At 40.3% G+C, this 12,558-nt stretch overlaps 1 protein-coding gene across 1 annotated transcript in view; it reads right to left on the bottom strand.

Annotated features, from left to right (window-relative positions):
• Positions 1 to 970: 970 nt before the first annotated feature.
• LOC124787964 (zinc finger protein 672-like) overlaps positions 971 to 12,558 on the bottom strand; it is a 158,722-nt gene continuing 147,134 nt past the window's right edge. Inside the window, exon 5 of the mRNA XM_047254971.1 lies at positions 971 to 1,534. Coding sequence (XP_047110927.1) covers positions 1,263 to 1,534 — 272 coding nt within the window. The 3' untranslated portion in view covers positions 971 to 1,262. The remainder of the gene's footprint in view (positions 1,535 to 12,558) is intronic.

Here is a 12,558-nt window from a genome sequence, read left to right as displayed (position 1 = left end):
GCATCTCCACAGTTTCAGAAGATGACTGTACAAAAACTACAAGACCTAGAGACATTATAGGTGCTGAATATGGGCACAGACATGTGTCAATACACATATATGACGTTCTTGCACGTGTGCAAAAAGACAGCTGCCCACTTCTGGAAACATGTTCACTGGGCTGCATATCTGCAGGCACAAATTAATTCGACACAACAACATAGAGCAGATGAATTGTCTACATGTTTTGACACATCTGCCCCCTAGTGGTACACTCTGCAACTATGCCATGACACACATTATGAATTGAAACTTGGAAAGATGATCTGTCCACTGACATATGTAATTTTTCTGTGTATTGTAGTTTTCACACAATCATCTCCTGAAATGCCCACGATACCTATGAATATACTTGTATATAAAGAAATCTAGATCCGAGTTCCATATTAGTGGGAGAATATAATCACTAGTTATTATTTGTTATTGTTATACAGAAGTTTACAGTAAACGAATGCTCTCTCTTTTGGGAACTTGCTAGTATCATGTATTTGTTTTTCTGAAGACTTTTTAACTCATCACTTTTTGTGTGTTCGCTTTTTTATATTACAGATATCTTAAATTATTCTGATTTTAAGTGAAATCTTAACATTCCTTACTAGCCAAATAATGTGTGCACTTCACTCGTATCATATCACACAGATATTGTGGTGGGAGCAACAGGCTGCTAATAACTGACCAGCAGCCCCCTCCCATGACACCTACAAAATTCTAAACGCATACAGCAGTGTAATTCAAAATGAAGTGTTACAAATGAGACCTTATGATGATCACCATCCTCAAAAATAAAAACGAACAAATGCCATTCACAGTAACTTTAGTCTGGGCAGTCACATTTCAGTCTGGGATGATGATAACATTTTCCCACTTGAATATGTGCATTTTTTATCCAAATAGAAAAATAACAGTCTAAGTAACAAGAAAAAAGCTAATGCTTGCAGCATTACTCCGAGTAATATTTACTTTGGAAGAGGATACATGAATGCTAACAAACAAAAATGTAGGGACAAAAGATGGTTGATACATTACAGAACAACAAAATAGCAGTTCATTTCCAAAATAGCCTGAACATTCAACCATGGAGGCTTCTTTGTTTTATTTTACAATTAGTAGCAGAAAGCATTTCAATATAAACTAGTATACCAATTAGCTTAATAATCATCTGCATTTTCAATAACAATGGCAGTCACACATAAAAATTTACATTGAAAGCTGTAAGCCAGAGTTCACAGCATAAAATGGACAGGCTTGCTGCGTGGAAATTTCCACTGAGTGAGCGATCTTCCAGGATGGATTGCCAGTATGTGTTGGTTGAGGTTACTGGCAAACTTGCTCCTGTGGGGACAGTACGGACACTGAAGCTGCGGTTCCTTTCCACACACATAACGAACATGCCTGACGAGTGACCGTTTGCTAGGATACTGGCGGCCACAACGAGGACAGCCCGCCAGCAACTGCCCGGAAAAGTCATGCACCACAGCGCCACCACTGAGGTACTCTGCACAAAGTAAAATGTAAGCATTCAATCCACAAACTGAACAGCACACCAAGGAAGAAAATCAGCAAGATACTCAAAAATTAAAAACATCTACAAATAAAAATGTTAATATGGAAGTGGGAGTGCTACCTGGCATCTTAAATGACGACAATAGTGAGAGAAACAGTAACACACAGTTATCCTCCGCATTTTAGCTGTTTCATTCTGCAGTGAAATCCAAGGTTTTAATGGTAATATCCATCCTCTTCAGAACAAGTCATATAGATTATAATCTGTCATCATTTATTGATAACATCAGAATATCACAGAGGAAAGGCTGGAATTAGCATGAGCTAATGCTACATGTATCAATGAAGGATCACAACCCTCCCCTTCTTAATTCATTTCACTGCAAATCTAACCATGAACCTGAATTGCAGTGAACCAAATGAGTGAGAATTGGCACCTGCACTACCACTTCTGTTAAACTGTAATTTATTAAGTTTTCCATCATTACTATGTTAAATGTCTGATGGACATTTACATGTACCACTTAGTAAGTACTGATTGTGTTTATCTGGGTACCATGATTCATAAACATCTAAAGTCTTTGTTAACATAGAATGCAAATAAGCAGACAGATGAATTGTGACACAACAGATTTCTTTATTTTAGTTGCAGTAAGGTCAATGGCCAAAACAAATTTTCTGTGTGGCAGACTGTTGTTGTCCTGATGATTTCTCAATATTACCAAGTCTTTTGCGATGTGAGTGTTTGGAGCTTATCAAGTAAGTACAAGAGACACAGTAATCTTTATTACAGTTTTAAAACTGTATTTTCCAATATTTTTAACCGACACCATAAACATATGCCAGCCTACACTGACGTGTCTAAACAGGAGAAAAACACAGGCTCTTTGTGTCTTGTCCCAAATTTGTCCTCAAGATACAATATCCATAAGAATTCATTGTCAATGGTGCAGAGCCAAAGGCAATTTGGTCATATATATAAAGGCTGTGGTGGCACTAATGTTCGTGCCCAGTCCCTGGTGAATAAGGCAGGAATTGAAATTGAGGGTAACACAGCAAAAACTGAAATGCTTTACTCTGCTTTCAAATGTTTCTTTACAAAGCAAAACCCAGGAAAAGTGCCCCAATTTAATCCTCGTACCACTGAAAAGATGAATGAAATAAGTACTAGTGTCAGTGGTGTTGAGTAACAGCTGAAATTATTAAAAATTGAACAAAGCTCCAGGTCCAATGGAATCCCTGTCAGATTCTATACTGAATTTGTGGCTGAGTCTATCATAGATCCCTTGAAGAAAAGGCCTTGATCAGTTCTTGGAAAAAAAGCACAGATCACACCTGTATACAAGAAAAAGCACTTCAGAACATCAACAGTGAACTCACTTGTTTACAACATTTAGGGTAAGTGGGAGGAAGAGTGGATGGAAGTGAGAGACAAGAAGTTGCAGCTAGTGAAGCTAACAGCACAGCATGGAACAGTCCCAGTCAGAAAAGTGACATGAAGTGCTACTAACACACCTTCATATTGGACATCCTCTGGCGTGTGGGTATCTCCTGCTGTGAGAGAATCCACCTAGCTGAATGAAACATATTTGGCTACCACGAGAGCAACGTATGATGATGGCTTCAATGACTACTGTGGAAGAATATTGTCAAATGATATTTCACAGAACCCAATGAAATTTTAGTCATATATAAAGGCTGTTAGTGGCACTAATGTTCGTGCCCAGTCCGTAGAGCATAAGAGAGGAACTGAAATTGAGGGTAGCACAGCAACAACTGAAATGCTTTACTTTGTTTTCAAATGCTCCTTTACAAAGCAAGACCCTGGAGAACTGTCCCAATTTAATCCTCGTACCACTGAAAAGATGAATGAAATAAGTACTAATGTCAGAGGTGTTGAGTAACAACTGAAATTGTTAAAAATTGAACAAAGCTCCAGGTACCAATGGAATCCCTGTCAGATTCTATACTGAATTTGTGGCTGAGTCTGTCATACATCCCTTGAAGAAAAAGCCATGATCAGTTCTTGGGAAAAAAAGCACAGATTACACCCGTCTACAAGAAGGGTAGTAGAAGTGATCCACAAAACTACTGTCCAGTATCCTTTACATCAATATGTTCTAGAACCTTAGAACATATTCTGAGATCAAATGTAAAGAGGTATCTTGAACAAAATGACCTCCTCGATGCCAACCACCTTGGATTTTGAAAAAATTGATCATGTGAAACCCAACTTGCACTTTTCTCACATGACATACTGAAAGCTTTGGATCAAGGCTATCAGGTATATGCTGTATTTCTTGATTTCTGAAAAAGCATTTTACTCAGTATGACACCTACGCTTATTATCAAAAGTATGATCATATAGGGTATCAAGTGAAATTTGTGAATGTGTTGGGGACTTTTTGGTAGGAAGGACGCAGCATCTTATCATTGATGAAGAGTCATCGTCAGATGTAGGAGTAAATTCTGATGTGCCCTAGGGAAGTTTGTCGGCATCCTTGTTGTTCACGTTTCATATTAATGGCCTTGCAGATAATATTAGTAGTAAATCAGGCTTTTTGCAGATGATGCATTTCTCTATAATGAAGTACTATCTGAAAGAAACTGCATAAATATTCAGTCAGATCTTGATAAGATTTCAAAGTGGTGCAAAGATTGGCAGCTTGCTTTAATTGTGCAGAAATGCAAAATTCTGCAGTTCACAAAAGGAAAAAACATAGTATCCTATGACTATAATATCAATGAGTTACTGTTGGAACACCCCAACTCATTCAAATACCTGCGTGTAGGGATATGAAATGGAATTATCACACAGGTCATGGGTAAAGTAGGTAGTAGACCTCAGTTTATTAGTAGAATACAGGGGAAGTGCTACCAGTCTACAAAGGAGATAGCTTGCAAATCATTTGTGTGACCCATCGTAGAATATTGCTCAAGTGTGTGAGACCCATACCAAATAGGAATAACAAGAGGTATTGAATGTACCCAGAAGGTCAGCACAAATGGTCACGTTTGTTTAACCAATGAAAGAGTGTCACAGAGATAATGAAGGAACTGACCTAGGAGACTCTTGAAGATAGATATAAACTATCCCAAGAAAGTCTGTTACCAAAGTTCCAAGACCCAGCATTAAATGGTGACTCTAGAAATATACTATAATCCCCTATATATCACTCACATAGGGATCATGACAGTAAAATTAGAATAATTACTGCATGCACAGAGGCATTCAAACAATCGTTCTTCCTGCCCTCCATATGTAACTGGAACAGGACAATGGGATGTACCCTCTGCCATGCACCTTACAGTGATTAGCAGAGTATAGATGTAGATGTAGAGGTAGGTGTAGCTGTGATGCTTGCAATGGACTATTGGCAGAACACCACATTGCTGATGAAAGTATTTTATTTGGAGACGGAGGACAGCACTTCCTGTGGTCTTGTTCTTCATTTTAAGCAGCAACTTGAGGAGTATATCAAGGTGTTTAAAATTTATGAGGTAACAAGTCTATTCCCTAAATTATTTGGCCATATGTTGTAACTGTCATTGAAGTGCTGATAGTATTTCCGTGAAGCAATAACAAGCAACCCATGTGACTTGGAAAAATACACAGACCATCATCCAATATCGAAGCCAGATTGGAGGGCAAATGTACAAAATAGGAGGCTCATTAACTGTAAAATCAATTAGTTGTAAAACTATAGATTATATTTCAATACACTTTTTTTTCTCCTTTGTTTGATATCAAATAAATCCTCTGGATTTATTTAATGGCAATGTGAAACTACATAACAACATTTGATCTTTTTGTCCACGAAAAGGGAATTGGTAGCAAAAACCAAGCTGATGTCATGTTTCTTGACTTCCCTGAATTATCTAACATACTTCTTGATTGATTATTAGTAAACAAAATCTGTGCTTGCAGACTAGCAGATCTAGTATAGGATTAGACTTAATGTTTCTAATGAATCTGAACAACATACAGTATGGTCATAGACAGACATTTTTAGAAGTAAAAGTGTCATGAGTTGAGTTAAGATAGTTATTATTCATGTTAGAGATAAATGGCCTGCCAAAAAATCTATGCAGCCTTCTGAGCAAGTCCTCAAATAATTTGTGCACTGGGACCTTATATCATCAGGAAATTATTGTCAAAAGCAGGATGACCCACAGATGATTGACAATAGTTGCAAAGACTTTCAGTGACTCTTGAACTAATGGAAGTGAGAAATAAAATTATAGACATGCTGCACGGCTCATCACAGATGTATTCCGCTAACATACTGGCATTACAGAAATGCTGAAAAATTTACAGTAGGAAACACCAGAGGAAAGATGTTCTGGGTCATTTAAAGACTCATTCTTAAAATGTTTAGATTGCACATTTAAAAGCATGTCAGAAAAAACATTAGTCCTTCTCAAATACATCTCGTATAAAGAATTCAACCTTATATAGATACTTAACTGACACTCATCCTTTCCATACTTTCTCCTCACAAGAAACTGGAAGTGGCAAGACTATACTGCTACACTATGCATCCTCTGTAACTCACTGTATTGCGACTTGTGAAGTACAGACACAGAACTAAGTTCGGCAACAATACGAGTTGTTTGTCCTGTGAGCAATTGTGATGTATTTCATGACATAAACATTAAATAGTGGTGCAGAAAGTATAAGACAATGCATTGGACAACACAGAAATAAATAGAAAGAGGGCAATCAATTTACAGGTTAGACACAATAAAGTTTCTCTGCTGGTAAACACTGTCTTTACTTCACCTAGTACATCTTACAATTGTTTACTAATATCTTAAGAAGTGCATCAACAGGATCAATCTTGGTCATTTGAACAGTGTGTTTAAAAAGATCCTTTGTATGCAGAATTCTTGGATTTCTAGGCTACTGGAAAAGTCCCAGCCACTCTACAAATAATGAAAAGAGTACAGATTAAGACTGGCAGTACAGTTTAAGTGTTGACTGCTCAAAAGGCAAATACACAAGACAGAATTGAGCACAGTCTTCAGACTATATCCTTTCTCAGCACCAACTGACTAACAAAAACATACAAATATACATGCACAGCTCCAGTGCTCAGTATTACTCTGCATCATATCCTCCATTAGGGTTTCAACTAACTTTTATCACACCTTGAAATGAGAAACATTTTTCCCACAATCCTCCCCACTTCTCCAAAGTGGTATCCCACAATCTACAAAATACACTGTGTGTCCTAGTCCCAATCTCTTGTCACATGGTATGTATTCCTAAGGAAAACCTATGTGCAAGATCTGTGCAGTCCTCTAACACATCCTATTCCAGTCCCATCACAGGCATATGGTATCACATCAGAGGTAGGGCTGTCTGTGAAAGCAGTTGTATCATATGCCAACTCTGTAGTGACTGCTGCACAGCCAAGGCTGTCAAACAGCTATCAAACCAAATGGATGGCTACTGTCAAACTGTAGCCAAGAACAAAGTTGACCACCCAGTGGAAATAGATGTTGCAAAGCACAACATGCTTGACTTGCATGGCTGCTTTGCAACATGTGTCACCTGTATCCTCACCATCAACACCAGCTTCTCAGAACTACACATGTGGAAACTGTCCTCCCAGCACACCCACATTCCTGCAATCTTTCTGCTTTTATACTCTGCTAGCCCATCTCACACCTACCTCCAATATTCACTCCTGTGGCACTGCCTGCACTTCATTTCATTAATCTACAATCATACTGTTCTCTCCACAGTCTCCCTCTTCCTTGTTAGTTAGCTCTGATAAGTTTCATTACATGAAAGCTTAGCAACCATTTCAATCTTGTAATTCTTCATGCTTTCCCGGCGATCTGTTGACATCTTGGATATTCGGGAATCCAGCCGGATGTTTGCGTCGTTCTCGCACGATATTTCAACAGCGTGCCTCGCTGTCTTCTTCAGGTGCTACCTGAGACTGGTCCATGGGTCGATCGAGTCCAGTTTTTATGCCTGCGAGGAGCTGGGCGTTCCTTAATCGGTTCGCGCCAAGTCGAGTGTTCCATCTGAGGTCCGCGCTCGCCAGACGTGGCTACATTGTCCCTCTCTGGTCGCCGGTGTTCCCTCCGTCGTCTGCGCCCAGCCTGGCTGTCTTCTGAAGTCGAGTTCATGATCTGGGGTGTGTCAAATCTGGTCTCTAATGTCCGACACCTTGTCTCGCGGCTGTTCTCTCGGTCTCCACTTCTATTTCTTGTAGAATCCCGGAGTGTCCTGCGTTGAGTTTTCACAAGCTCAAGCGCTGGATTCCAGGCAGTGCTGATTTGGTATCCCGAGTCATGAGATAGAGCACCCAACATCTCAGATCGGGTCTGACACACCTCAGATGACAACCACAACCGCTGAGGATGGCCAAAACGGGCGCCGATGGCAGTCGGAACATCCGCGACTGGAAGGGTCCGTTGAAGCCGAGTCTGGCGGGCGCGGACCACAGATGGAACACTCGACTCAGCGCGGACCGATTAGGGAACGCCCAGCTCCTCCCAGGCATAAATACTGGACTCGATCGACCCATGGACCAGTCTCAGGTAGCACCTGAAGAAGACAGCGAGGCATGCTGTTGAAATATCGTGCGAGAACGAAGCAAACATCCGGCTGGATTCCCGAATATCCAAGATGTCATTTCAATCTTGTTTATGTGATCATCAACCACTCAAAATGTAAACTATGAGATAAGTTGTCTGTTACCTTTGCTCCTTTCATCAGAAGTAGATTTTTGATACACTGAGGACCTGCAATGCCTGTACATCTTCCAATTCATTAACATGTTCAAGAAAAACAGTTTTCCTTCCATCTCCCTTTTTCACCAATTTCAATACAGAATGGACATAGGGGTAATATCAATAATCTTTCATACACTGGCATTGGTATGAATGAAAGACTTTGTGGTCACAGAGAAATGACAGGTTAACAGTAAACAGAGACTCTTCATGAAAGCAGGCTGAAAGAATAGGCACCCTAATGTCATGTACCATACCCACAAAACACTCTCCCTTGTTTCATGACTCTCCCTTGTTTTATGATAATACAAACTGAGCTGCCCTTCTTTGAACTTTTTTGATGTCCTCCATCAATCATATCTACACAGTGCAGATATACTCCAAAAAAAGACAGACAAGTGAAGTACAGACAGTCTCTTTAGTAGATTTGATGAATCTTCTACATGTACTGCCAGTATAAGACATTCTTTGGTTCACCTTTCTCACTACATTTTCTATGTGATGCTCACAATTTAAATTATTTGTAATTGTAATCCCAAGGTTTTTAACTGAATTGATAACATTTCAGTTTGCATTATTTACTGTGTAACAAAAACCTAATGGGTTCTTTCTAGTAATCATGTCAAAGACTTTACATTTTTTATTATTTAGAGTCAATTACCACTTTTCAAACCATCCAGATCTCTTGTCTAAATCATTTTGTAACTGGTTTTGATCTTCTGATGACTGTTAGATGGTAAATGAGAACACCATCTGCAAACAGTCTGAGAGGGCTGCTCAGACTCTCCCCTAAATATTTTATATAGATCAAAGAACAACAGAGAATAAAAATCTGAAAATGAGATCGAGACTGTTTTCATTTGATTTTTACAATTTTATAAAGATCATTGCTTTGTTCCAATTACATAATGCTTTCTAAAATTTTAAACAATAGAGACCCTATAACACTTCTTCAGGTAACCCCAGATATAACTTCTATTTCACTTTATGACTTTCAATCAGTTATGACAAACTGTGCTCTTTCTGACAGAAAACCATGAATCCAGTCATATAAATGTGACGATACTTCATAGACATACAATCTGATTAGAAACTGCCTTTGAAGAATGGTGTCTAAAGGTTTCTCAAAACCTAGAAATACAAAATCAACTTGATTCCCCTGTTAACAACACCCGCTGCTTCATGTGAGTAAAGAGCCAGTTGTGTTTCAAATAACGATACTTTCTGATTTTTTGCCATCTGTGTCAATAGATAGTTTGAGGTCTGAATACAGTATACAGTCCAAAATCTTACTGCAAACTGATTTTCATGATGATTCTATAATTCAGATGACTACCTCTATTTCCTTTCTTGTGCATTGGTGTGATCTTTGCTACTTTCCACTTCTTACATATGGATCTTTCATCATGCAAACAGCTGTATACGATTGCTGAATATTGACTATTACTATTATTATTATTGTTGTTATTATTTGTGGGTGATGGCACTCAACAGTGAGATCATCAGTGCCTTTGCATGAATGGTATACAGACGAGTGTGGAGAAAACCTATTAAAAAATAATAATAAATTGGAAAACCAAGTTGTACTCACACACAAGAATTGAAAAGACAACATCGATATGGTGAGCATCAGAAAAGTCAGATGAAAGACAGCAGAATAACTAGATAAAACCATGAATGGATACCAGGGAACAGGTGACTGTGGCTGGATGAGAGCCACTCTGTAACATTAAAATCTGACATCCAATATTTTCTGAATTGAGATGACTCCCCCCTTCATTATGACCTTCATTTCTCCAACACTGCCTGAACAAATTTTGGCAGGGTTCCACTGACAGGGTTAGGCCTTACATACCTAAGGTATAACCCTATGCGATGCTACAGATGCCAGTGATTTGGCCATACACTGAATTGCAGAGGTGAAGCAATCTGTGGGAAGTGTGGAAAGGCAGCCCCTTAATCTGGGACTGACAACCTGTCCCCAGCAGTATGCATTTGCTCTAAGAGCCACTCTGTCAGGAGCCAAGACTTTCCTGTTTATTCTGAGAAACACAATATTTAGGAAATTAAAATGACCAAGTGGATCCCCTACTCAGAAACCAGAAAAGAATATAAGGAGACAAAATCCCATGTGTTTGCCTCTTTGTATACTTCCACACTGCAGAAACCTGCACCCAAGGTGGACACTTTGATGCAGATGACCTCCAGTGCACCATTATCCACCACCAGCCTCTGTACTTCCACCTGAAGTGCCAAAGCAAAGTGAGTAAAAACATAGCAAGCCAGGCAGCTATGAAAGATGACACCAGCAACACTTTTGCAATGAACATTGTAAAGGCACCCCAACAGCAGAGTGCCTCTCAATGCTACATTTCATCACCACCCTTGTTGAAGGGAAAGGGAACTGGGAAAGGATCATGATGTCTGGATCAAAAGCTGTCCCAGCCACCATCACATGTCACGGTGACATGTTTGACTGATCAGGAGCACATCACTGATTTTGATGCCTCATCACTGTACCTAGGCAACCTCTCCTCTTCCCCTCACTCTACAAGTGCCTTACCGCCCCAGCACAAGGATAGGGGTAAATCAAAACCATATGGCTGAAATGGCTCCCATACTCTAGTGGAATATGAATGGGTGCTGAATTCATATGGAGGAATTGAGAGTCCTTGTACAGGACAGACATTTCTGCCTCTGTCTCCAAGATTCTTATTTTAAACAGACTGACATGCCTGTGCTTGCCGTTAACCACAATGCTACAAGTGGTCGCTGTTTGGATAGTGGCCCATGTTGCTGTCATGGTGTGCTACCTACTGTCTGCACCACAAGCCCACTGACAGTGAGGTCCTTACATATCTTCTTGATGGAATACTCCATGTCCCCCTCCAGCTTTTAGGTGACTTTAATGCACACACTGCATTATGGGGTTCTAACACCATTTGCCCCCAGGGGTTGGATACTTGATGAACATGGTTCAGGCCATGCATTTTAGCACCACTACGAGTGCATCTACAGCCTTAGACCTCTCCTTCTGCTAACCTGTCCTTGCAGCCACTGCTCAATGAGGAGTGGATGAAGACCTTCATGGTAGCAACCAATGCCCTATCTGGATCCATCTGCCAGATGGAGCAGATCCCAAAACCATGCCACTGAGATGAGTGTTCAGAAAGGCTAACTGGCTACTTTACAGGCTGCTGAGATGCAACAGTTATTGACGGGTGACCTCTGGGGACCAGCCGCACCTCAGTTGTACAAGGTTTATTCTGGCAAGCAGGACTCTGTCTGAGTGGACCCTTATTTCACTGGCTGCTCCTGGGACAGACATAGAACCCTCAAACTTAAACTTACCGTCCCACCTTGACGGATGTACCGTCTGGAAGTACTCACATCCACACATCTGCTAGTCCTCCTGATAATCAAACTGTATTTAGTATTGCGGCTCAAGAAGTTGTAAACTTGAATGTTTGCAGTGATCAAGAGGAAGGAAGAAACATTTGAAAAAACTGCCCCCTTCTGTATTCATAAAGGGCATCAGTAACATTATCACTGTTGTCGCCCAATGAAGGAATTGATACTGTCTTGGCTCTAGTGTACTTTAAATGCCACAAGAATCTATTTGGATTTTCCGCCAGATTTTGAGACAACGTTTCATTGTGGAAACTATTAAAACATTCTTTCAGTGAAGTCCACTCTTAAATTTCGAGCTTCTATAGAACATGAACCATGGACCTTGCCGTTGGTGGGGAGGCTTGCGTGCCTCAGCGATACAGATAGCCGTGCCGTAGGTACAACCACAACGGAGGCGTATCTGTTGAGAGGCCAGACAAACGTGTGATTCCTGAAGAGGGGCAGCAGCCTTTTCAGTAGTTGCAAGGGCAACAGTGTGGATGATTGACTGATCCGGCCTTGTAACAATAACCAAAACGGCCTTGCTGTGCTGGTACTGCGAACGGCTGAAAGCAAGGGGAAATTACGGCCGTAATTTTTCCCGAGGGCATGCAGCTTTACTATACGATTAAATGATGATGGAGTCCTCTTGGGTAAAATATTCCGGAGGTAAAATAGTCCCCCATTCAGATCTGCGGGCGGGGACTACTCAAGAGGATGTTGTTATCAGGAGAAAGAAAACTGGCGTTCTATGGATCGGAGCGTGGAATGTCAGATCCCTTAATCGGGCACGTAGGTTAGAAAATTTAAAAAGTGAAATGGGTAGGTTAAAGTTAGATATAGTGGGAATTAGTGAAGTTCGGTGGCAGGAGGAAC

This window comes from Schistocerca piceifrons, chromosome 3 (genome assembly GCF_021461385.2).
Source record: "Schistocerca piceifrons isolate TAMUIC-IGC-003096 chromosome 3, iqSchPice1.1, whole genome shotgun sequence".
Taxonomy (NCBI): domain Eukaryota; kingdom Metazoa; phylum Arthropoda; class Insecta; order Orthoptera; family Acrididae; genus Schistocerca; species Schistocerca piceifrons.
The sequence above is the reverse complement of the archived record's forward strand: the minus strand, read 5'-3'. Positions and strand labels throughout refer to the sequence as shown.